The sequence below is a fragment of the Salmo salar genome, chromosome ssa14 (genome assembly GCF_905237065.1).
Source record: "Salmo salar chromosome ssa14, Ssal_v3.1, whole genome shotgun sequence".
Lineage (NCBI taxonomy): Eukaryota > Metazoa > Chordata > Actinopteri > Salmoniformes > Salmonidae > Salmo > Salmo salar.
The window spans coordinates 30,227,396-30,251,484 of record NC_059455.1 but is presented as its reverse complement, the minus strand read 5'-3'; the positions used below and the strand labels follow the sequence as shown (position 1 = coordinate 30,251,484).

At 40.4% G+C, this 24,089-nt stretch overlaps 2 protein-coding genes across 2 annotated transcripts in view; one reads left to right on the top strand and one right to left on the bottom strand.

Annotated features, from left to right (window-relative positions):
* Positions 1 to 21,137, bottom strand: part of LOC106569138 (ankyrin repeat domain-containing protein 13C) — a 36,036-nt gene extending 14,899 nt beyond the window's left edge. Inside the window, exons 1-5 of the mRNA XM_014140146.2 lie at positions 20,064 to 21,137; positions 19,799 to 19,840; positions 18,584 to 18,688; positions 5,251 to 5,336; positions 3,941 to 3,986 (exon numbers count right to left, since the gene is read on the bottom strand). Coding sequence (XP_013995621.1) covers positions 3,941 to 3,986; positions 5,251 to 5,336; positions 18,584 to 18,688; positions 19,799 to 19,840; positions 20,064 to 20,463 — 679 coding nt within the window. The 5' untranslated portion in view covers positions 20,464 to 21,137. The remainder of the gene's footprint in view (positions 1 to 3,940; positions 3,987 to 5,250; positions 5,337 to 18,583; positions 18,689 to 19,798; positions 19,841 to 20,063) is intronic.
* A 36-nt stretch (positions 21,138 to 21,173) lies between these two features.
* ccd16 (Coiled-coil domain-containing protein 16) lies at positions 21,174 to 23,937 on the top strand. The gene is made up of 2 exons (NM_001141181.2): positions 21,174 to 22,409; positions 23,819 to 23,937. Exon 1 carries the CDS (start codon positions 21,209 to 21,211, stop codon positions 22,265 to 22,267), a length of 1,059 nt encoding a protein of 352 aa, NP_001134653.1. The 5' UTR covers positions 21,174 to 21,208; the 3' UTR covers positions 22,268 to 22,409; positions 23,819 to 23,937.
* The last annotated feature ends 152 nt before the right edge of the window (positions 23,938 to 24,089 follow it).

The following is a 24,089-nucleotide window of genomic DNA, read 5'->3' as shown; positions in this document are numbered from 1 at the left end:
AATGCAATTTGCATGGTTGAGTGTCTATGTGTGTAACATGTAGTGTGTATAGCCTTAATATTCATGATGATAATTGTTATCCATATCGTATAACCGTCATAGTTGCATCATAATTACCTTTAACATCATTGAAAAAAACATCCCAGGATTTCCATAGCAATTGACGTTTCACATGATCATGAAAGAGACCTTGCATTACTCTAGAGACGTCCTCACTACAGTACAAATGTATTCCATACAATATGTTATTATTCCCCAATGCCCCTTATTCTGGCATCTTCCCCTTGCTTGTTGTAAACATATATAAACTTGTAGAAAAATACATTAAAAAGAGACAAACAATAAACACATTAAATTATAAAACAGTTCTCGACAATAGAGAGAGGAAGAAAAGAGAAAAGACAGTGAGATCAGGTGTGTGCGTGTAAGTCTGTATGTGTTAGCGAGCATGTAATTGAGTACGTGTGTGTTCATATCCACTTCATAGTGTTCAGATATTTTTACAGTTCCCATACTTTCTTTTTTTCGTAACCTGAAGCCCCTGTAGAATTTAGTACAGCCATGGTGATATGGAGCTGTCTCGGAATAGCTGTCCATCTATAAAGACTTTGTCCACAATGAGAAAGGCACGCTTACCCTTCTCCCTTTGTTGCCTTTGTACCGGATAGTCTCTTACGACGTTCGTCATTGAGACTGAATTTGGTCCCTTTAAGCTCCCTTCCCCTGCTTTTGATCAGCTCCTTTTGTTGGTAGTGTTCAAATTTTGTGATGATCGGTCGGGGACCCTTGGTCTTGTCGCTCCAGGTCTGTGTACTCGGTGGAAAGCCAATTTGTTTACAGTCTCTATAGGAAGTTTCAAGGTGGAGTGCATGAATTCTCTGATCGCGCCCTCTGGATTATTGGATGCGTCCTTAGGAATCCCAGGGAAAAAAAATTGATTTTTACGCATGCTACGACTTTGTATGTCTAGTAGCGAATGCTTCATCACCCTGTTTTCCCTGAGTAGACAATCCATGTTGGAACTGTGAGTGACTTGTTTTCTCCTTGGAGCGTGAGAATTTCACTCTGGCTGAACTCCAAACTCCCCCTCAGCCCTGCTACCTACTCACACAACTTTTCCAGCGCTGCATGGATTCCAGCCAGAGCACTAGCCTCTACTTCAACGGCAAGTAAATAGTCCGTCTCTATAGATTAATCTTTTTTCCTTTTTTTGTCAGGTTAACCTGTTAGGGCTAGGGGGCAGTATTTGCACGGCTGGATAATTTTTTTTTACCCGATTTAATCTGGTTACTAATCCTACCCAGTAACTAGAATATGCATATACTTATTATATATGGATAGAAAACACTCTAAAGTTTCTAAAACTGTTTGAATGGTGTCTGTGAGTATAACAGAACTCATTTGGCAGGCAAAACCCTGAGACATTTTCTGACAGGAAGTGGATACCTGATGTGTTGTATTACCTTTAAACCTATCCCATTGAAAAACACAGGGGCTGAGGAATATTTTGGCACTTCCTATTGCTTCCACTAGATGTCACCAGCCTTTACAAAGTGTTTTGAGTCTTCTGGAGGGAGATCTGACCGAACAAGAGCCATGGAACGATGATGTCCCATTAGACACCTGGCGCGCGAGGTCATGTTGGGTACCCTCGTTCCAATACGTTATAAAAGAGTATGCATTCGTCCACCTTGAATATTATTCATGTTCTGGTTAAAAAAGGCCCTAATGATTTATGCTATACAACGTTTGACATGTTTGAACGAACGGAAATATATTTTTTCCCCTCGTTCATGACGAGAAGTCCGGCTGGCTTAGATCATGTGCTAACAAGACGGAGATTTTTGGACATAAATGATGAGCTTTTTTGAACAAAACTACATTCGTTATGGACCTGTGATACCTGGAAGTGACATCTGATGAAGAGAATCAAAGCTAATGTATTATTTACATAGTATTTTCGATTTTAGATCTCCCCAACATGACGTCTAGTCTGTATCGCAACGCGTATTTTTCTGGGCGCAGTGCTCAGATTATTGCAAAGTGTGATTTCCCAGTAAGGTTATTTTTAAATCTGGCAAGTTGATTGCGTTCAAGAGATGTAAATCTATAATTCTTTAAATGACAATATAATATTTTACCAATGTTTTCTAATTTTAATTATTTAATTTGTGGTGTTGACTTGACTGCCGGTTATTGGAGGGAAACGATTTCCTCAACATCAATGCCATAGTAAAACGCTGTTTTTGGATATAAATATGAACTTGATAGAACTAAAAATGCATGCATTGTCTAACATAATGTCCTAGGAGTGTCATCTGATGGAGATTGTAAAAGGTTAGTGCATCATTTTAGCTGGTTTTATGGTTTTGGTGACCCTGTCTTTGAATTGACAAAACATTACACACAACTCTTGTAAATGTACTGTCCTAACATACTCTAAATTTATGCTTTCGCCGTAAAACCTTTTTGAAATCGTAAAATGTGGTTAGATTAAGGAGATGTTTATCTTGGTGTAAAATAGTTGTATGTTTGAAAAATTAGAATTTTGACATTTATTTGGATTCAAATTTGCCGCTCTTGAAATGCACCTGCTGTTGATGGAGTGCACCACGGGGGGGACGCTAGCGTCCCACCTAGCCCATAGAGGTTAAAGTTCTTTTGTGAGGTCGTCGGATCTTTCCATGATGGAGTATGTTGTTCCTCCATAGCGTAAAGCTGTTGGTACTCGTCGATTTCCCTCAGGATCTCCTTAGTACCCAGGTTGGCTCTTTACTGCAACCAGTTGTTTTACGAAAAGATAAGCTAGCTAGCACTTGCGGAATCCATGCAAAAAAAATGTAACACAAACTTGCAGTCCCAGCCGTAAAGGCTAACCGCGTCATGGAATCCTTAGCAACAAAACTTTAGTTCTGATTAAAATCTATTTAATGAAACAATTTTAATATAAACAACAAATCGAGGGTAGACAGTACAATGTTCCGTTGTGCCTTTTGTCACTGAAATATTACATGAATACACATTAGACATGGCAAAATGTATAGAATTGCATGAAAATGTACTTTAAACCACAAAATTGTTCTTTGCACCCCATGACAAATGTGTAGAATGGCAGGAAATAAGCTTTAAACCTGCAAAATTCTCTCCACTAACAAGAGGGGTGTGAACAGTTTGTGTCATGAACAGTGCTTGTGCTCATAGAAATATACGTGGAGCGTGCGGTGGCGCGGGACATTCCCCAATGCTGGAAGGGGGGCCCCGAATTAAAAAGTTTGGGAACTCCTGTGCTAAGCTAGTGTCAGTTAGCATTGGCTCGCAAAATTACCTCCAACTTCTTTTTAAACATTTTTTTTTTATTGACTATCCAAAACATACAATATACTTGCAGTGAAGCCGCTCAAAAACTACATCATACCAGTCATCCAACAGACTCCCATTCATAGCGACACACAGAAGCATCCAGGGTCAATGCCCTGCTCAAGGGCACGTTGACAGATCTCCCACCAGGCCACAAAACGTGAACCCGAACCCTCCAAGATCTCCAATAGCTGTCCCACAACAATTCGAGACCCCTCCCACAGTCCACCCCCCCCGAAGAAGCATTGGCTCGCAAAACTACCTCTAACTTCTTTCATATTGTACGCAGAGAAATAAAAAATTAAAAAATCCTGAACAATCTCTTTAACAAATCCCTGAGCCGAAAGAGTGCCACAAACCCTCTAAGCAATTAACACACCACACTCACAGCCAAGATAGAATGGTAACAGAACAGACCATTTTTCCCCCATTTTTAAATACAGGCTAATTAGATTGGAGAATGAAACTACCTGGCGAAGGTGTCCTGCACTAAGAATAACAATGAATACAGAGTGTGTGAAAGGAAATGTTGGCTCGATGCAGCTTATTTTAATGTATTGCATATCATGTAGCGTCGACTCACCCCAACTTTGAAAGTCCCAGTGAAGCTCAAAGTAGAAGTCACCAAGCTATGAAAATAAAAAAAACATTGTACATTATATTGTCATGCAAGCCACACACACTATCAAACAAAATGCACAAATAAGTTCCTTTATAGCTGTAAACTGTTAAAAACATTTTAAAAAGGGGAAACATGTATTTTGGTGCTGTTATTATGGACAGATGCTGAGGTTGGAGAGAAAGGTTAAAGAAAGGTATGGACAGATAGTGAACTGATACTACCACTAGCTATGGAACAAACAAACTGAAATTACTGACACCCTTGATAAAGATGACCAATTATGAATTTATGAAATAAATAGAGATATTTTGTATGCAAAAACAATATATATATTATTTATCCTAATAAAATTGCTGAGAGAAAGAGATTTTGTTAATCAAGTAATCTTTTTTTTTTTACCTCAAAAAGGTAGGGGTCAAAATGATTGACACCGCTAAAGATTCTTATAAATAAAGTTGCCAAAAGTAAAGTATTTGGTCCCATATTCCAAGCACACAATGACTTCATGGATTCATTTACAGTTCGTTTTGGTCTTGTTTAAGATTATTTGTGCACAACAGAAATTAATGGTAAATAATGTAGTGTCATTATGGAGCCACCTTAATTGTAAATAAGAATAGAATATGTTTCTAAACAATTCTACATTAAATGTGGATGCTACCATGAGTACAGATAATGATGAATGAATAATGATGAGTGAGAAAGTTAGAGGGTCAAAGATCATACCCCCAAGACATGCTAACCTCTCACCATTACCAATAACAGGGGAGATTAGCATGTCTTGGCAGTATGATCTTTGACAAAACTAACAGCAAATGCATCCAACATGTTTGTAGAGTCACAAGCTTGATGTAGTCACTGCGTGCTAAGAATATTGGACCAAATACTAAACTTTATTTGTAAGAATCTTTGGGGTGTCAATAATTTTGACCCCTACCTTTTTGAGAAAAAAAGTATTACTTGTTAAACAAAATCTCTTTCTCTGTTAGTATAAAATAATAACATTTTCCAATTGTTTGAAGCATACAATATAGCTAGGTATTTGTATTATTTATTTTATACAGTCGTTATTGCTCATCTTTATCAAGGGGGTCAATAATTTCGGACCCGACTGTATGTCAAATACTTTGAGATATTCCATTTATTCCACTGTACTGGCAAAAATAAATTAAGCACAGCTCAAGTACTTTGACAAAGGATCTGTGCACGCCATACATTATGTATAACCGGATGCTGTAGTAGGCTAGCCCAGTTGGTTGTCAAAGCCTCACCTCCTTCAGCGCTCTCAGCAGCTTGGGCCTCTTGTCCGCCACACTCTCTCTGGACTGCTGCTTCAGCTTCCGCAGTATGGCTGTGACTGACGATGGGAGAAGAAGGAGATCACAACAAAGCCATAGCAAGGCACTGCTATACAACAGCATACAAGACATAGAATATCTAGGCTATGGAATATATTGGCTATTTGTGCAAGTTTCTACCCTGAGACCACACACACAGCAGAAGGGATTACAAGGGCAGATGATCTTGCAAAAAGCATATTTCAAAAGCGTTACACAACACTAAACCTAAAAGTGAAAGAAGATGAGCTTTGTAAACCCACGCTTCAATGACATTGAGAGTTGTGAGCCAGAGAAGAAAAAGGAGATAAACAGCCAGTCAATGACAGTGAGATAAATCATTCAACCATGTGATATACTGTAACAGTAATCCAATGGGGTTTTGCCTGATACTACTCTGACTTTAAGACCAAAGTTCTCATTTACACTTTGTAGTCAATTTTGACAATAGAATATATGTTTGACTCATGTCGATGCCACATAACTTTTCATTTAGAAAACAGCCTATTTTTTTAGGGGCAGTTGCTCAAACACTGATGCAGCCAGCAATCCGGACTGTGGCTCTGTGGTGCAGCAGAGTACAAAGGGGAGGCTGCCTATGACATGAGTCACTTTACACACGGCACAGTTAAATGAATGCTGAACCTCAGTGATACAACACCCCTAATGAGTTTCTGGATGGATTTCAAAAAGTGTGTGCTACCTTGCAAAGAATTATAATTGGGGTGATATCTCTATCTTCTATCCAGTAACCTTGATCAGTGTGTTGGAAAACTGAGCAGGTCGAGCATAACACGTCAACTCTGTTGCCCATAGATAGACTAGCTATAAATGTAAAAAATAAAAAATGTGACGCTTGCATTCAATTGCCCCTCCCTGTTGCACACAACAAGCTTCCATTCCTCCTCTCACAAGGTGACAGATTGCTGATTTAAGATGAAATCGTCAACCCTGTTACTTTATATGGCACTTAGTTTTATGTAACCTCTTGAGATGGGAAAACATGTTTTTATTAAGTTGAACATGTGCTCTTTATGACAGAATGTTAGAATTATGTGAGAACATTTTTTCCCACCAAGTTAAACCAAAAGGCACTCCTTTTGTGGAATGACGCATCACTCTCTTTCCTCTTTCTGCATCTGTCTCTTACACTGAACAAATCGCAACAACTTCAATGATTTTACTGAGTTACAGTCCATATAAAGAAATCAATAAATTGAAATACAATAATTAGGCCCTAATCTATGGATTTCACATGACCGGGCAGCAGCGCAGCCATTGGTGGGTCTGGGAGGGCTTAGGCTCACCCACTGGGGAGCCAGGCCCAGCCACTGGGGAGCCAGGCCCAGCCACTGGGGAGCCAGGCCCAGCCACAGCCACTGGGGAGCCAGGCCCAGCCACAGCCACTGGGGAGCCAGGCCCAGCCAATAAAAAAAACATAAAAATCCCCACAAAAGGGCTTTATTACAGAGAGAAATACTCCTCAGTTTCATCAGCTGTCCAGGTGGCTGGTCTCAGATGATCCCGCAAGTGAACAAGCTTGATGTGGAGGTCCTGGGCTGGCGTGGTTACACGTGGTCAGCAGTTGGAAATACTGCCATAGTCTCTAAAAACGACATGGTAGAGAAATGTACATTCAAATTATCTGGCAACAGCTCTGGTGGACATTCCTGCAGTCAGCATGCCAATTGCACGATCCCTCAAAAGTTGAGACATCTGTGGCATTGCGTTGTGTGACAAAACTGCACATTTTAGAGTGGCCTTTTATTGTCCCCAGCACTTGTGTAAAGATCACACAGTTTAATCAGCTTCTTGATATGTCACACCTGTCAGGTGGATGGATTATCTTGGAAAAGGAGAAATTCTAACTGACAGGGATGTAAAGAAATTTGTGCATAAAATTTGAGAGAAATACGCTTTTTGTGCATATGGGAAAATGCCTGGGATCTGAAACATGAAACCAACACTTTACATGCTGCGTTTATATTTTTGTACAGTATAATAATAAGCCCTGGTATTCTTTATTTATTTTTTGCTATTTCTTATTGTTGTTGCATTGTCGAGAAGGAGCCTGCAAGTAAGCATTTCATTGGACGATGTATCCTATGCGTATCCCGTACATACAGTGCCTTTGGAAAGTATTCAGACCCCTTGACTTTTTCCACATTGTTACGTTACAGCCTTATTCTAAAATGGATTAACAATATAAAAGATCCCCCATAATGACAAAGCGAAAACAAGTTTTTAGAAATGTTTGTAAATGTGTTACAAATAAAACAGAAATACCTTCTTTTCATAAGTATTCAGACCCTTTGCTATGAGACTTGAAATTGGGCTCAGGTGCATCCTGTTTCCATTGATCATCCTTGAGATGTTTTTACAACTTGGAGTCCACCTGTGGTAAATTCAACTGATTGGACATGATTTGGAAAGGCACACACCTGTCTATATAAAGGTCCCACAGTTGACAGTGCATGTCAGAGCAAAAACCAAGCCATGAGGTCGAAGGAATTGTCCATAGAGCTCTGAGACAGGATTGTGTCGAGGCAGAGATCTGGGGAAGGGTACCAAAAAATGTCTGCAGCATTGAAGGTCCCCAAGAACACAGTGGCCTCCATCATTCTTAAATGGAAGAAGCTTGGAACCACCAAGACCGGGCAAAACTGAACAATCGGGGGATAAGGGCCTTGGTCAACCAAGGCCTTTATGGTAGAGTGGCCAAACGGAAGTCACTCCTCAGTAAAAGGCATATGACAGCCCACTTGGAGTTTGCCAAAAGTCACCTAAAGACTCTCAGACCATGAGAAACAAGATTCTCTGGTCTGATGAAACCAAGATTGAACTCTGGCCTGAAAGCCAAGTGTCACAACTGGAGGAATCCTGGCACCATTCCTACGGTGAAGCATGGTGGTGGCAGCATCATGCTGTGGGGATGTTTTTCAGCGGCAGGGACTGGGAGACTAGTCAGGATCGAGGCAAAGATGAACAGAGCAAAGTGGAGAGAGACCATTCATGAAAACCTGCTCCAGAGCGCTCAAGACCTCAAACTGGGGATACGGTTCACTTTCCATCAATACAACGACCCTTAGCACACAGCCAATACAACGCAGGAGTGGCTTCGGGACAAGTCTCCGAATGTACTTGAGTGGCCCAGCCAGAGCCCGGACTTGAAACTGATCTAACATCTCTGGAGAAACTTGAAAATATCTTTGCAGCAACAATCCCCATCCAACCTGACAGAGCTTGAGAGGATCTGCAGAGAAGAATGGGAGAAACTCCCCAAATAAAGGTGTGCCAAGCTTGTAGCGTCATACCCAAGAAGACTCAAGGTTGTAATCGCTGCCAAACGTGCTTCAACAAACTACTGAGTAAAGGGTCTGAATACTTATGTGAATGTGATATTTCCGTTTTAAATATATATATTTTTCTATATATAAATTAGCTAAAATGTCTAAAAACCTGTTTTTTGCTTTGTCATTATGGGGTATTGTGTGTAGATTGATGAGGGGGAAAAAAATATTTAATCAGTTTTAGAATAAGGCTGTAACCTAACAAAATGTAGAAAAAGTCAAGGAGTCTGAATACTTTCCGAAGGCATTGTACAACTAATACATCTTTAAACTTTTCATTTTACCACTAGTAGTACTGCCACAGTCACTGGCCAGAGTTTGGCTGCCTTTGCATGTCCTTGGTGTACTGTGTGGATGGAGCCAAGCTGCTGTCTGTTCCCTGCCCACTGCGATCTGACCTTCCCATGCCTGACCTCTGTCCCCAGTCTGCCAAAGCATCCCTATTGCAGGACTGGAGATGCATACTAATACATGTTGGGGTGACAGGGTCATAGCTCTAACCCGGTCAACATATAACAGGGAATTTAATTGAAGGGAAATAAAGATTTGTAATACATTTTGATATATAAAAATATATATTTTGCCTAACCTTTACAATTACTTGCATGGATTTTTTTTTTATAAACTAGCCTATTTATAATATTATTTTATATTATGCAGTTAGATTGTTTTTGCTAACAAACATTAAACAGAAAAAAACTGAGCGAGCTAGTGAAGCCCATTCAATCCTCTACGATACTCTCACCATTTATAAAAAACAGACACCTCACTTAACTAGCATTCCTAACAAATCCAAATAATCACCATAAATAGAATGTAACCTATATTAAGACCTCTAGTTTACAGTGCTGTGTTAAATGCATTAGAAGCATGGGCATTAAAGTGAACCGCCAGGGAGCCAGCCAGCTGTAGAGCTGCTCAATGCCCCCTCAGTCACACTAAGTCCTGGGCCAGGCTGGGTTCCAGGACGTCTGGATGCAGACAGAGCGTGCAGAGAAAATCCCCGGCATGGCTTTGGCTGGCTAGCTGGGCCAGCCTACAACCCAACACCTCAATAGCACCAGAGAGCAATCGGTCAGCCTACAGCCTAACAGGATCCAGTTTCGCAATAGGGAGGGAATTTAGGCTTATATGTGTTTTAATGACGCATCATAAAAATAACAGTCGAAGATGTCAAAACCGTACCCGTTACAAAGTGAAACGTAACCGTGTCATTACCAATGGTGGAAAAAGTACCCAATTGAGTAAAAGTAAAGATACCTTAATTGAAAATAACTCACGTAAAAGTGAAAGTCTACTGGGAAAATACTACTTGATTAAGTCAAAGTATTTGGTTTTAAATATACTTAAAACTCATTCGGAATCAATTCCACGGGACGGTTGAGTTAACGTAGGCTAATGCAAGCAATTTCCCAGGACATAGACATATCTGATATTGTCAGAAAGCTTAAATTCTTGTTAATCTAACTGCACTGTCCAATTTCCAGTAGCCATTACAGTGAAAGAATACCATGCTATTGTTTGAGGAGAGTGCACAATTTTGAACATGAAAAGTTATTAATAAACAAATTATGCACATTTGGGCAGTGTAGACTTTCTTTTTTAAATTACAGACATGTAATGGTTCATTGGATCAGTCTAAAACTATGCACACACACTGGTGCCGTCTAGTGGTCAGAATCTAAATTGCACCTGGGCTGGAATAATACATTATGCCCTTTCTCTTGCATTTCAAAGATGGTACAAAAAAATACAAAAGAACGGTTGGTTTTTTCTTTGTATTATCTTTTACCAGATCTATTGTGATATATTCTCCTACACTCCTTTCACATTTCCATAAACTTCAAAGTGTTTCCTTTCAAATGGTACCAAGAATATGCATATCCTTGCTTCAGGGCCTGAGCTACAGGCAGTTAGATTTGGGTATGACATTATAGGCAAAATTTGAAAAAAGGGGGCTAATCCTTAAGAGGATTTATGTATCACATGTATAAATCATTTCAAATTGCTTATTTTAAGCAAATCAAACGGCACAGTTTTATTGTTTATTTATTCATTCACTGATAGCCAGGGGCACATTACAACACTCAGACATCAATTACAAATGAAGCATGTGTTGATGCCAGATCAGAGGCAGTAAGGATGACCAGGGATGTTCTCTTCATAAGTGCATGAATTGGAAAATGTTCCTGTGCTGCTAAACATAAAAAATGTAACAATACTTTTGGGTGTCTTGGAAAATATATTTAGTAAAGTACTTTCTTTTTCTTCAGGAATGTAGGGAAGTAAAAGTAGTCAAAAATATAAATAGTAAAGTACAGATACCCCCCCAAAACAACTTAAGTAAAGTCCTACTTAAGTACTTTACACCACTGGTCATTACAAGAGATGTCCCGTGCTGAAAATTACTCCAGAATATATATATATAGGACAAAGAGCATGCTGTAGCTCTATAGTATATTCAAAGTTAAAAAAAAATATATATATATATATATATAGAAACAGTACCAGTCAAAAGTTTGGACACACCTACTCATTCAAGGGGTTTATTTTTACTCTATTCTACATTGTAGAATAATAGTGAAGACATCAAAACTATGAAATAACACATGGAATCATGCAGTAACCAAAAAAGTGTGAAACATATCAAAATATATTGTTTATTTGAGATTCTTCAAAGTAGCCACCCTTTGCCTTGACTGTCAGCATTGCACACTCTTAGCATTCTCTCAACCAGCTTCATGAGGTAATCACCTGAAATGCATTTCAATTAACAGGTGTGCCTTGTTAAAAGTTCATTGTGGAATTTCTTTCCTTCTTAATGCATTTGAGCCAATCAGTTGTGTTGTGACAAGGTAGGGGTGGTATACTGAAGACAGCCCTAGTTGGTAAAAGACCAAGTTCATAGTATACTTCCGGCCCCTCTTGAGACACTGTGTTAACTAACCTACAGATGAGTTTCAATGCCATACAACTCTCCTTCCGTGGCCTCCAACTGCTCTTAAACGCAGGTAAAACTAAATGCGTGCCATTCAATCGATCACTGCCCGCACCTGCTCGCCCGTCCAGCATCACTACTCTGGACGGCTCTGACTTAGAATACGTGGACAACTACAAATACCTAGGTGTCTGGTTAGACTGTAAACTCTCCTTCCAGACTCACATTAAGCATCTCCAATCCAAAATTAAATCTAGAATCAGCTTCCTATATCGCAACAAAGCATCCTTCACTCATGATGCTAAACACACCCTCGTAAAACTGACAATCCTACCGATCCTCGACTTCAGTGATGTCATCTATAAAATAGCCTCCAACACTCACTCAACAAACTGGATGCAGTCTATCACAGTGCCATCCGTTTTGTCACCAAAGCCCCATACACTACCCACCATTGCGACCAGTACGCTCTCGTTGGTTGGCCCTCGCTTCCTACTCGTCGCCAAACCCACTGGCTACAGGTCATCTACAAGTCTCTGCTAGGTAAAGCCCCGCCTTATCTCAGCTCACTGGTCACCATAGCAGCACCCACTCGTAGCACGCGCTCCAGCAGGTATATCTCACTGGTCACCCCCAAAGCAAATTCCTCCTTTGGTTGTCTTTCCTTCCAGTTCTCTGCTGCCAATGACTGGAACGAACTGCAAAAATCATAAGAAGCTGGAGACTCATATCTCGCTCACTAGCTTTAAGCACCAGCTGTCAGAGCAGCTCACAGATCACTGCACCTGTACATAGCCCATCTGTAAACAGCCCATCTATCTACCTACCTCATCCCCATACTGTATTTATTTATTTTGCTCCTTTGCACCCCAGTACCTCTACTTGCACATTCATCTTCTGCACATCTACCATTCCAGTGTTTTAAATGCTATATTGTAATTACTTCGCCACCATGGCCTATTTAATGCCTTAATTTACCTCATTTGCACTCACTGTATATAGACTTCTTTTGTTTTCTTTTGTTCTACTGTATTATTGACTACATGTTTGTTTATTCCATGTGTAACTCTGTGTTGTTGTATGTGTCAAATTGCTACGCTTTATCTTGGCCAGGTCGCAGTTGCAAATGAGAACTTGTTCTCAACTAGCCTACCTGGTTAAATAAAGGTGAAATAAAATTTAAAAAAATATTATGGCAAGAACAGCTCAAATAAGCAATGTAGTGAGAGCCCACCATTACTTTAAGACATCAAGGTCAGTCAATAAGGAACATTAAAATAACTTTTAAAGATTATTCAAGTGCAGTTGCAAAAAACCATCAAGCGCTATGATGAAACTGGCTCTCATGAGGACCGCCACAGGAAAGGAAGAGCCAGAATTACCTCTGCTGCAGAGGATAAGTTCATTAGTTACCAGCCTCAGAAATTGCAGCCCAAATAAATGCTTCAGAGTTCAAGTAACAGACACATCAACATCAACTGTTCAGAGGAGACTGTAAGAGTCAGGCCTTCATGGTCAAACTGCTGCAAAGAAATCACTACTACAGGACACCAATAAGAAGAGACTTGCTTGGGCTAAGAAACATGAAATTAGACCGGTGGAAATCTGTCCTTTGGTCTGATGAGTCCAAATTTGAGATTTGTGGTTCCAACCGCCTTGTCTTTGTGAGACGCAGAGTAGGTGAACGGATGAACTCCGCATGTGTGGTTCCCACCGTGAAGCATGGAGGTGTGATTGGGTGGTGGTGCTTTTCTGGTGACACTTAACCAGCATTTCTACCACAGCATTCTGCAGTGATACACCATCCCATCTGGTTTGTGCTTAGTGGGACTATCAATTGTTCTCCAACAGGACAATGATCCAAAACACACCTCCAGGCTGTATAAGAACTATTTGACCAAGAAGGAGAGTGGTGGAGTGCTGCATCAGATGACCTGGTCTCCACAATCACCCGATCTCAACCCAACTGAGATGGTTCGGGATGAGTTGGACCACAGAGTGAAGAAAAAGCAGCCAACAAGTGCTCAGCATATGTGGGAACCGTCAAGACTTTTGGAAAAGCATTCCAGGTGAAGCTGGATGACAGAATGCCAAGAGTGTGCAAAGCTGTCATGAAGGCAAAGGGTGGCTACTTTGAAGAATCTCAAATAAGAAATATATTTTGATTTGTTTAACAATTTGTTGGTTGCTACATGATTCCATATGTGTTATTTCATAGTTTTGATGTCTTCACTATTATTCTAGAATGTAAAAAAAATAAGAAAACCCCTTGAATGAGTAGGTGTGTCTAAACTTTTGACTGGTACATTTTTTACACAAAGTTTTCCCATCAAAAGAAAAAAGGTTCTGTAGCCTATTATGTATTTAAGTGTTTGTATAATTAGGTTTGCCATGTGTTATGCATTTTAAGTGTTTTTTGTCATGCTATTTTGGATGCAATGTTGGATTATGTACATTCTGCATTTCTTCAGTTTGTGTCAACTGTGAGAAAGAATTACTAAAGTCGCTCGTTGCCACGTTCGCTACATCAACGTGACCTAAAAATAGGACATAATGACAATGGTTTTCGGAATTGCTCAACAAATCATTAATTGTAGCCTAAGGCAGGTAGGAATTGAGATTAAAGAATGCCAACAGATATTCTAGATTTAAATAAACATTAAGTAGCCTAGGCCTAGGTTACAAGTTAAGCGACATTTCCATTGACCTAATATGTTAACCATCTAGACGTTCCGCTAGCGGAACACCTGCTCCAATATCCAATGATAGGCGTGGCGCGAATTACAAATTCCTCAAAAATACAAAAACTTCCATTTTTCAAACATATTACTATTTTACAGCATTTTAAAGACAAGACTCTCCTTTATCTAACCACACTGTCCGATTTCAAAAAGGCTTTACAGCGAAAGCAAAACATTAGATTATGTCAGCAGAGTACCAAGCCAGAAATAATCAGACACCCATTTTTCAAGCTAGCATATAATGTCACAAAAAACAAAACCACAGCTAAATGCAGCACTAACCTTTGATGATCTTCATCAGATGACACACCTAGGATATTATGTTATACAATACATGCATGTTTTATTCAATCAAGTTCATATTTATATCAAAAACCAGCTTTTTACATTAGCATGTGACGTTCAGAACTAGCATACCCCCGCAAACCTCCGGTGAATTTACTAAATTACTCACGATAAACGTTCACAAAAAACATAACAATTATTTTAAGAATTATAGATACAGAACTCCTTTATGCACTTGAGGTGTCCGATTTTAAAATAGCTTTTCAGTGAAAGCACATTTTGCAATATTCTGAGTAGATAGCCCAGCCATCACGGCTAGCTATTTAGACACCCACCAAGTTTAGCCCTGACCAAACTCCGATTTACTATTAGAAAAGTTTGATTACCTTTGGTGTTCTTCGTCAGAATGCACTCCCAGGACTGCTACTTCAATAACAAATGTTGGTTTGGTTCAAAATAATCCATTGTTATATCCAAATAGCGGCGTTTTGTTCGTGCGTTCCAGACACTATCCGAAGTGTAAATAAGGGTCACGAGCATGGCGCATTTCGTGACAAAAGATTTCTAAATATTCCATTACTGTACTTCGAAGCATGTCAACCGCTGTTTAAAATCAATTTTTATGCCATTTTTCTCGTAAAAAAGCGATAATATTCCGACCGGGAAAGCGTGTATACGTACAAAGAGAGAGAAAATAAAAGCATGGGATCCCCTCGTGCACGAGCCTGAGTCTCACAGTACTGTGACCGGCCACTATCCAAACTCGATAATGTTTTTCAGCCAGAGCCTGCAAAGCCACGATTCAGCTTTTTGCCGCCTTCTGAGAGCCCATGGGAGCCGTAGGAAGTGTCACGTAACAGCAGAGATCCCCTGTAATGGATAGAGATAATCAAGAAGGGCAAGAAATGGTCAGACTGTACTTCCTGTACAGAATCTTCTCAGGTTTTGGCCTGCCAAATGAGTTCTGTTATACTCACAGACACCATTCAAACAGTTTTAGAAACTTTGGAGTGTTTTCTATCCAAAGCTAATAATTATATGCATATTCTAGTTTCTGGGCAGGAGTAATAATCAGATTAAATCGGGTACGTTTTTTATCCGGCCGTGAAAATACTGCCCCCTGCCTTTTTGAAATCGGACAGTGTGGTTAGATAAAGGAGAGTCTTGTCTTTAAAATGGTGTAAAATAGTCATATGTTTGAGAAATTGAAGTAATAGCATTTCTAAGGTATTTGAATATCGCGCCACGGGATTAGACTGGCTGTTGCGTAGGTGGGACGATTTGGTGCCACCTACCCTAGAGAGGTTAATACTAGGTAGGTCTATCGACTGCACATTTATGAAAGTGATGTCAATATATAGCCTAATTTCTGTCAAATTTGTAAAAATGATCCTTACCTCGCTTTTTATAACATTGCAAACTTCTTAGGCTATTTACATGAGGGAACCTGAGTGTAAATATCAAGACTCCATTCAAATACAGGATAAACTCAAATCTATATAAAGAACTCAGGGATAGAACACCACTGTTCAATATCTATACGCAGCAAAAATATAAATGCAACATGTAAAGTGTTGGTCCCATGTTTCATGAGCACAAGCTTATTTCTCTCAAATTTTGTGCACAAATTTGTTAACATCCCTGTTAGTGAGCATTTCTCCTATGCCAAAATAATCCATCCACCTGACAGGTGTGGCATATCAAGAAGCTGATTAAACCACATGATCATTACACAGGTGCACCTTGTGCTGGGGACAATAAAAGGCCACTCTAAAATGTGCAGTTTTGTCACACAACGCAATGCCACAGATGGCTCAAGTTGAGGGAGTGTGCAATTGGCATGCTGACTGCAGGAATGTCCACCAGAGCTGTTGCCAGTGAATTGAATGTTAATTCTCTACCAACATCGTTTTAGAGAATTTGGCAGTACGTCCAACCAACCTCACAAACGGAGACCACGTGTAACCACGCCAGCCCAGGACTTCACATCTGACTTCAATCAGCCACCCAGACAGCTGATGAAACTGTGGGTTTGCGCAACAGAAACATTTCTGCACAAACTGTTAGAAACCGTCTCAGGGAAGCTCACCTGCGTGCTCGTCGTTCTCACTAGGGTCTTGACCTGACTGCAGCTCGGCGTCGTAACCGACATCAGTGGGCAAATGCTCACCTTTGATGGCCACTGGCACGCTGGAGATGTGTGATCTTCACAGATGATTTCCAGTTTTAACTGTACCAGGCAAATGGTAGATAGCGTGTATGGAGTCGTGTGGGCGAGCTGTTTGCTGATGTCAACATTGTGAACAGACTGCCCCATGGTGGAGGTGGGGTTATGGTATGGGCAAACATAAGCTACAGACAACGAACACAATTTCATTTTATTGATGGCAATTTGAGCGCACAGAGATACCGTAATGACCTCCTGAGGCCCATTCATCCGCCAAACATCACTCCATGTTTCAGCATGATAATGCACAGCCCAATGTCGCAAGGATCTGTACACAATTCCTGGAAGCCGAAAATGTCCCAGTTTTTCGATGGCCTGTATACTCACCAGACATGTCACACATTGAACATGTTTGGTATACTCTGGATCGACGTGTACGACAGCATGTTCCAGTTCCCACCGATATCCAGGATTTCGCACAGCCATTGAAGAGAAGTAGGACAATATTCCACAATCAACAGGCTGATCAACGCCCTACTGTTTTTTTAAAGGAATCTGTGACCAACAGATGCATATCTGTATTCCCAGTCATGTGAAATCCATAGATAAGGTCCTAATGAATTTATTTCAAATTACTGATTTCCTAATATGAAATTTAACTCAGTACAATATTAAAATTTGTTGCATGTTGCGTTTTTTGTTTGGAGAATATATTGCCATTATATCCTCCAAACACCGGCTTTGAGGCATTATCCCTTTTATACAATGGGTTAGCAACATATTCAAATAATGATTGACATATTTTCATTAAAAGCGTTATTTTAATTAAATGTATTTCATCCTTCAACAAGATAAAGTCCCGACACAAATCTAGGGTTGCTAGAGATGCGACCAAGTCGTTCAGTCTTTGTGTTCTGTATCTATGTAAGTGACCCAGTCGTTCGTTCTAAATGTTCCATTGCCATACTGGCTGGCAACGTTCTTATCCCTTACTTGCTAGCTAGCCAACTACTGCGAACTTACAGTCATGTCAAAAAGTGCAGCCAGAATAACAACAAAGTAGCTGCATTTGCATGAACTGTTTTCTAGTGATATTTATTTGGACACATCCATAACAATAAGCTGAGGAGGTGCGATTTCGCCTGGCATAGAAAATATGCTCACTCGTAAGGACAATGTTGTTTAGAGGAGCTAGCCAACAACACAGCTACAGTTAGACAATCACTTTAAACTGAAGCTGCAAAGATTAGCAGCGTTTTGTTTTAACTTTTTTCAGCTGACACACACACACACACACACACACACACACACAAAATGATGCCAGCGGAATTACGATTTCGACTGGCTGAGAAACGCTGCCTGCCTGTCTCGTCCTGACTCACAACACACTCATTACTATGGGACACCAGGAGATTGAATTTCATTATTGAAACAATGTTGCAAATGTCAGAGAGACAGAGAGCAAGGTTTATACAAATCTCCACTGATGAAAACTAAATGTTAGTCTAAAAGAAACATGAAAATGTCTAGAGGCTTTTTATAGTGGCGATCAAGTTCATAAGTTGCTCAGCTGGGCTGATGAAACAATGGATTACGATGTCAGATGGAACAGAGTAAATTGGCATTTTAACGTCATAGAGTTAGCTGGTGGCAACTTGTGGAATAAAACCATCTGGAATGCGGTTTTAACCAATCATGTTTAGACCCTCCCGTTGTATAATACCGTATAAAACCATAGCTAGGTTGAGGAACACTGCTTTGGATATAAAATACCCCAGATCCTTACTCATCTGTCGGTCTCCATAGCTGATGGCCTCTGCCAGGGGGCTCCAGCCCTGGGCATTCTTCACCTTCACAGGGGCATTATGGGCCAGGAGCAGGAGGGCACACTCTGCAGCACAAAAAAACACACAAACATTACAACTGATCAAACATCATCAAGCTACTATTAAATTAATTGTTTTTGTTTTCAAATCTAAGCCAATCACCCGTCTCCATGGTCTTTGTACTTGGACGTTGAATACTCATTTCTGTAGTTAATGATGATAACAGTATATTGCGTCAAGTAACAAGACGTCTACAGATCCGAAGGGCATTCGATATGGGACCAGCCGCTACTATGAGACTACTAGACTATGTAACACACAGCAGTCTGCAGAGGTCAGACAGGATGATCTCAGTACAGCAGGACAGACCAGGAATTTATCCCAGAAGAAAGCCACATGGAGGATTTACTAGAGGAGAGCTGGAGAACATGTTGATTATGTTATGTGAATGGCAAAAAACATGGCTGATAGGATGACTTGGAGACATGCCAGATGCCAGATGTGGGGCATAATGCCCTGCAACATGGTACATTTTCTGTGTCATTTCCTGGCCTTAGGCTTATGGTGCTTTCGAGCTAACTGGGAACTCAGAAGAAAATAGGTAGAATCATGACGTCAGTAACCTTCATGTCGGAGCTCTAGAAAGATGCCAGAGTTTCCGACTTGAAATTCCGAGTTGGATGACCGTTCAAATCAATTTTTCCCAGTCGGAGCTTGTTTTTTTTCTAGCTCCTAGTTGTCTTGAACACATTTAAGTCATAGATTTCAGAGTTCCCAGTTGTTTTGAATGCAGCATTAGGCCAGAGATGAGAGTATGAGCGAAAAAAATCCTGTCAAACTCAGGTGTCATGTAAATGTTTAGAGAAAAGTAGTGCAGAAGTACTAGTCAGTCTGCTCCAAATGGGAAACAGTTATTTGCATGTCTCGGTCCTGTTCAAATAAGTCTATGTACATTCACATTTTAGTCATTTAACAGACGCTCTTATCCAGAGCGACTTACAGTAGTGAATGCATACATTTCATTTCATTTTTTTTTTTGTACTGGTCCCCCGTGGGAATCGAACCCACAACCCTGGTGTTGCACACACCATGCTCTACCAACTGAGCCACAGGGAAGATATATCTGTTATTCTCCATATCAGATATTCTTGATTACCAGAAGTCAAAGCCCTTACCTTTGTGACCCATCATCACAGCTACGTGAAGAGGCGTGTTTCCTAAAAAGGGAGAGAATGACCAGTTATGAGATTATTTATGTCACAGCTAGTGCAGGTGCACATGGACAATGTTTATGTTTAACTCACACGTTAGTAAGCAAGTACTGACAATGTTGGTCAAAAACAAATTGTCAACTAAAATGTAATGGATGCAAAACTAGAAGTGATAACCTATGCGGTTTGCTATTCCATGTACTAAGTTCGGGTTACCATGCACACTCACCATGCACATCTTTCTGGGCGATGTTCTGGGTCCGAATGAGTGAGGACAAGCGACGCACATCTCCTCTGAACACACATTCGTGAACAGGGAATTCCAAATTCAAGTCCTCATTACCATTGGTCAGAATGATGGGATTCTTGTTATAGTCATCGATGATAGTACCAACTGATTGATTGGCATTTGTGTTGTTTGCATTGATATTCGATAGCTGCTGCAGTGCCATAGGTTTCACCGTCTTGTTCTGGTTTGATTTGTACGTGATGGTGGTACCGTTGGTGGTTGGAGAGGTTATTGTTCCATTTGTAGATTCATCAAATGTTTCCATTAACGTTATAGCCCCATCCTTACTAGGCTTGTTGTTATGGTCTTTCCGCAATGTGCGAATCTTTTCCCCGGTCATGATTTAACGTTACTAGCCAGCAAGGAGACTAGCTACTTCAGATGAATATTGTATTATGTTGACTATGGTTGTCAATGACAGCTGCAATAGCTACCTTAATAGCTAGCTATTTGCCTAACCTAGCTAGCTAGATTGCAGTTTTTCAACCATATAATGGATGTGGGTGTTTCAACAGAAACAACACACACGTAAAAACAAAACAACTGGAAAATATACTCTCAAGATTGTTAACACACGATTAAGAATGAAAATACCAAATTATTCGACTACATCCTTGATAAAAGTCGTTTCAAAATGTCCCAATTGCATCTTGCAGTGCGGTAGTTTGCTTGCTAACGTTTGCTAGCAAGATTAGAACCCTTCCAATTGAAAAGCGTTCTTAATACCTCAGTGGTGAAAGGCCATCTGCCGTCTTCCGCGTACTATCTCGCGATAATAAAAAGCATCAAAACCACATTCCTTAGGTATCGCGATAATTAGTTGAACAGCATCTTTATTTTTAGAAACACCAAATAAATATTTAACGCACACAAAATATATTGTAGTAAACTCATGATGATATATATACAATGTAAAAGCACCAGCATAAGGTATAATTTACAGAATTAGTTCTCAAACTTGATTCTGGCAATTTTTTCGACGCCTACTAGGGGTCTTGAATTAACATATCAACGTCATCTACACGCGCCATATTTTTGTTGTTTGCCAAGCTTTCAGAAATTTTGTTTTGAAACGCAAATAAATAATGCCTCCAAAGAATAAGCAGAAGAAAGTGATTCATCAAGATGAACTGCGTCGGTTAATGAGAGAGAAACAAAAGCAAACGATAGATAAGAAGCGTGTCGAATCCCCTTATGCCAAGTACAACAGTCTCGATCATCTTAGCTGCGTACTCTGCAACGAGCGGGTAAAGAATGAAATATTGTGGCAGACTCACGTTCTTGGAAAACAACATAAGGAGAAAGTTGCCGAGCTCAAGGGGTCTAAACAAAGTTCAACAGGTCAAGGACCCCAGCCCCCGCTGAAAAGGAAAGCATTGGATTCTGAAGACACGAATGGGAAAAAGTCTAAACCAGTGGCAGGTAACGAGCAGGCATCTACGTCGTCAGGGCTGCCTGATGTTTTCTTTGCGAAACCTGCCCCGCCTGGGCCGAAGAAACTAACTGGAATTTTGAAAAAAACATCTGCTGGACTGAGTCTTCTGGCCGGAGTCTATAATGAAGACGATGACGAAGAGCAGGCTGGTGACTCTGACTGGGGGGCAGCCTCCAGCTCGGGTGTGCAGAAGGGGACACCTGCCCCAGGACTCCCAGCTGATTTCTTTGACAACAGCACCATTCCAGCTGTCCCAGCTGCCTCTCATTCCGGGTCTATCCTCAAACCAGATGAAACTGAGAAGAGTGTGGAGAAGAAGGAAAATACACCTGAAGCACTACCAGAAGGCTTCTTTGACGACCCAGTGAGAGATGCCAAAGTCCGCAATGTTGACGCTCCCAAAGATCAAATGGATAAGGAGTGGGAAGAGTTCCAAAAGGAAATGCGGCAGGTGAACACTAAATCAGAGGCCATTGTAGCCGAGGATGACGAGGAGGGACGTTTTGAGCGTCAGATTGATGAAATCGATGAGCAAATCGAATGTTACCGGAGGGTTGAGGTATTGAGAGATAAGCAAGATGTGGTGAAGAAGGTTGTGAAGGAGAAGACCGAAGACCAGGAAGACTCCAGGGGAAGCGATGAGGAGGATGAAGAAGAGCTGCTCCACTTGCTGTCAAGAGACTGGAGGGCTAAAGGGGCCCTTGCTTAAAATTCCTGGGTCCTTTTGACCCTAATAGGGTCAATGTTTCTCCAGATTGTAAATAAAATATCAAAGTTGCAAAGGAGCCAGCTTCTTTCCTCTGTCAATGGCAAACCTTTGTTCAGGATATTGAATGTGTAAGTGTTGTCTTGTACAGTTATGTCTACAGTACCAGTCAAACGTTTGGCCACACCGATTCATTCAAGGGTTTTTATTTTTACTATTTTCTACATTGTAGAATAATAGTGAAGACATCAAAACTATGAAATAACACATGGACTCATGTAGTAACCAAAAAAGTGTTAAACAAGTCAAAATAAATGTTATATTTGAGATTCTTCAAAGTAGCCACCCTTTCCTTGTTGACAGCTTTGCACACTCTTGGCATTCTCTCAACCAGTTTCATAAGGAATGGTTTTCCAACAGTCTTGAAGGAGTTCCCACATATTCTGAGCACTTGGCTATTTTCCTTCACTCTGTGGTCAAACTCATTGGGTTGAGGTCGGGTGATTGTGGAGGCCAGGTCATCTGAAGCAGCACTCCATCACTCTCCTTGTATATTTGAGATTCAAAGTAGCCACCCTTCGCCTTGATGACTGTCAGCGTTGCACACTCTTGGCACTCTCTCAACCAGCTTCATGAGATAATCAGCTGGAATGCATTTCAATTAACAGCTGTGCCTTGTTAATTTGTAGAACTTCCTTAATGCGTTTGAGCCAATCAGTTGTGTTGTGATAAGGCAGGGGTGGTATTCAGAAGATAGCCCTATTTGGTAAAATACCAATTCCATAGTATGGCAAGACCAGCTCAAATAAGCAAAGAGAAGCAACAGTGTATCTTTACTTTAAGATATGAAGGTCAGTCAATCTTTGGAATTTAAAGAACTGTCCTTTGGTCTGATGAATCCAAATGCGATTTTTGGTTCCAACCACTGTGTCTTTGTGAGACGCAGAGTAGGTGAACGGATTATCTCTGCATGTGTGGTTCCCACCGTGAAGCATGGAGGTGTGATGGTGCTTTGCTGGTGACACTGTCTGATTTATTTAGAATAAGGCACACTTAACCAGCATGCCTACCACAGCATTCTGCAGCAATACGACATCCCATCTGGTTTGTGCTTAGTGGGACTATCATTTGTTTTTCAACAGGACATTGACGCAAAGCACACCTCCAGGCTGTGTAAGGGCTATTTGACCAAGAAGGAGAGTGATGAAGTGCTGCATCAGATGACCTGGCCTCAACCCAATTGAGATGGTTTGGGATGAGTTGAACTGCAGAGTGAAGGAAAAGCAGCCAACAAGTGCTCAGCATATGTGGGAACTCCTTCAAGACTGTGGAAAAGCATTCCTCATGAAGCTGGTTGAGAGAATGCCAAGCGTGTTTAAAGCTGTCAAAGGTGAAGGGTGGCTAGTTTGAACAATCTCAAATATTAAATATTTTCATTTGTTTAAAAACTTTTGATTATTACATGATTCTGTGTTATTTCATAGTTTGTCTGCACTATTATTCTACATTGTAGAAAATAGTAAAAAAATAGAAAGGTGTCCAAACCTTTGACTGGTACTGTATATAAAACTTGCTCTTGTGGTAAATGCTGTTTTTCTAATGTTACGCACATGCAGAAATCATCATGTGTATGAAATACTGTACTATCAGCACTTATTAAAAAAAATGTTGGGAGCCAAATCCTCAATTCTCATTCCTGGAGCCCTCTCAACACACATCAACCCCATGATTAAATGCACACTAACTTAGTTTCTGCTGTGCACAATGAATATACAATCACAGCTGAGACCAAATGCACAAACAAAAACCGTTTATGCCTGTATGG

Bases quoted from the DNA above. Each gene is read 5' to 3' on its own strand.
- ccd16 (NM_001141181.2), top strand. From the start codon at position 21,209: ATGCCTCCAAAGAATAAGCAGAAGAAAGTGATTCATCAAGATGAACTG.